This window comes from Diaphorina citri, unplaced genomic scaffold (genome assembly GCF_000475195.1).
Source record: "Diaphorina citri unplaced genomic scaffold, Diaci psyllid genome assembly version 1.1 scaffold4879, whole genome shotgun sequence".
Taxonomy (NCBI): domain Eukaryota; kingdom Metazoa; phylum Arthropoda; class Insecta; order Hemiptera; family Psyllidae; genus Diaphorina; species Diaphorina citri.
This window is the reverse complement of record NW_007382264.1, coordinates 10,032-12,501: the sequence shown is the minus strand read 5'-3', so window position 1 is coordinate 12,501 and position 2,470 is coordinate 10,032. Positions and strand designations below refer to the sequence as shown.

The 2,470-nt window shown below is 39.2% G+C and overlaps 1 protein-coding gene across 1 annotated transcript; it reads left to right on the top strand.

Annotated features, from left to right (window-relative positions):
- The first annotated feature begins 300 nt into the window (after nt 1–300).
- On the top strand, nt 301–1,242 carry LOC103521266 (DENN domain-containing protein Crag-like). The gene is made up of 2 exons (XM_008486375.3): nt 301–474; nt 1,008–1,242. The coding sequence occupies exons 1-2, from the start codon at nt 303–305 to the stop codon at nt 1,151–1,153; spliced, it is 318 nt and encodes a 105-aa protein (XP_008484597.1). The 5' UTR covers nt 301–302; the 3' UTR covers nt 1,154–1,242.
- Nucleotides 1,243–2,470: the final 1,228 nt, after the last annotated feature.

Here is a 2,470-nt window from a genome sequence, read left to right as displayed (position 1 = left end):
CCAATATTGGATATTGGAAAACCGAAATACACTGGTTCGAAACCACCATCATACACAACACCTTCCCCACTCGATCTCATTGATAGTGTGAATTTTGATTGATAAGCTTCTCGTTTTTTTATAACTCTTTTTTTCCCCAAGACCCAACCACAAGAAAAACACAAAATTGTATCAATAAAGAGGTGCTCTATTAAACTGTTGGTATAATGGGACAACTTGTTCTAAGGCTTAGAATCTATCTAATCTGACAGTCTAAATAAAGCACTACTTATACTTATATACTTATTATTATTTGCAGTGTAATGCACAGTGTTATCGCGTCCGTGCGATGTAGCGACCTTAGTGAGCCTCTGAAGCGACTGTCTAGCGAGCGCCACAAGATGAAGCTTAGCGGCGTCAATAGAGCGCTATCTCTGTATCGAGAGATTCTATTCCTCGCCATTACAGAGGTGGGGCGAGAGAATATCAACCAAGGTAAGATTGTTCTTTCCTTCTTTTCTTTTACCTATTCCTTAGCTGTTAGAATAAGCACTGTCTATTTTTTTTTTTTTTTTTTTTTTTTTTTTTTTTTTTTTGGTGCTTTTATTTTATGTGGTTTACAACATGTCGTTCGCGCAATTAAAAAAAAAAAAAACTCACAGTGGATAGATATTACGCATTGCCAAGCACCTACCTCGTTTTTTGCAATAAATTTCATATTTCAATGATCCAATAATTTTTTACACTTTTAATGCCGCCACCGGTCGCTACTCGATCAAAGTAGCTACTCAAGCACCGGAAACACCATCCAAAAAACTTTCAACACCGTCGGGGAATCGAACCCGGGACTTTGGCGTGCAAGCCTAGTGTGATGCCCACTGGGACAAGAAGGCTATCAGAGTAAAAGAATGGGAATGGAAACTGTTCGGATTTTTTTTTTTTTTTTTTTTTTTTCAATTTCGCACTTGAGTATATAGATAGATAAATATAACCATGTCCTGATTCACACCCTCTATTTCTCCCCACAGCGGCTTTTGACCGGAATACGCAGCCGCCTTCGAATCTCTCCCGTCCCTCGACTCCAAACTCTATCTCAAATGTGATCAGCCCTCTCCTCAGCCGCCCTCTTTGTCCGGCACTTCTTCAAGGAGCTAGAACTCTGACGTTCGCGTGACGGCGATACTTGTGACGTCACGGAAAAAGCGGTCACGAGACGCGGGGCAGTCGGCCTTCGGTAGCAATCGGGGAACCGTCGGGAGAATCGGTCGGTAAACGTCGCAAATGGTTCGTTGGTCTTCGGAATGCCTTGAGGATGTTTTCGATGTTAAATGATATTTTTGGTTTGCCAACACTCACACTTAACTTGTACACTTTTATAGGACTTAAAGTTGGCACATACCTTAATGTTTGTTTGGACTTTGGACGTTTCGGGGTCTGAATTCCAGACCCGTCAAACTTGTCAATTATTTTTTTTTTATGTTTCTAATAAATTGACAAGTTCCGCGGCGATAACACATTGACATTCTGCTGAAGGACGGGTCTGGAATAGATCAAAGTTGCGCTTACTTCAAACATTAAGGATATGTGACCCAAACATTTATAGTTCCTTCTAACGAGGTAAAAGTTTGAGGTTTTATCTTCGGAGAATCGTTTGTGAACGATTGTGAAAATCGGTTTCGTTATTAAATTACCGATAAATGTTCGATTGGATTCACGAAATGTGTTCCGTAGACGATGACGTCGTAATCATGATTCGCCGCATGAGTTTCAGTTGTGCGCAAGCCGATAGTTTCTGCGTATTTTGATATTTAGTCTGACGTCCAATTCTTGGATATTTTTAATTACGGGAAATTAAGGAATTGAATATTCGACCTTTTTTTTTTTTCGACGTTTTGACTTCAGATTGGAAGTTTATTTGAATGGCTTGTTTCGTAGTGATCGACAATATATTCTAAGGATTACAAGAACTGCCTCTTTCAGACTTGAATACCTGTGCAAAGAGCACACAGTGTGAGATCCGTGCCACTTAAAGCCCTTAATAAAAAGTATACCTATGTCTCGAGGTCTCATACTTTGGTCAGGAATCGATTTCGTTACATGTCGGACAACGTTTATTTATCTCGGTAATTTTCGATGATTTTCGTAATGTTTTTTCAAAAACATGGAAGAAAGTTTGTATGACATTTTCCGGTTCGGATACTGAGTATGTATTGTTACTCCCAATCTTGTTAATGGCTTCTATTTCCTATTTGACTGGCGTTGTTAGTGTCTGCTAACTTAAAAAAAGGTGGTTGGGTGGAAGAGCTCATTTAAGTTGGTAACTTCTGCCTTCTTAAAATAAAGCCCAAAAAGCCCACTCAAAGGTTAAGTGTTAGGGGCAAACAGCCTAAAGGATGGTTCAAGCTTCTACGATCTAATTTAAAATAAAGACTAAAATAAATGGCAAAGTGAATGTAAAAATAAACCATAGGAAATCCTGCCATCTAGAATA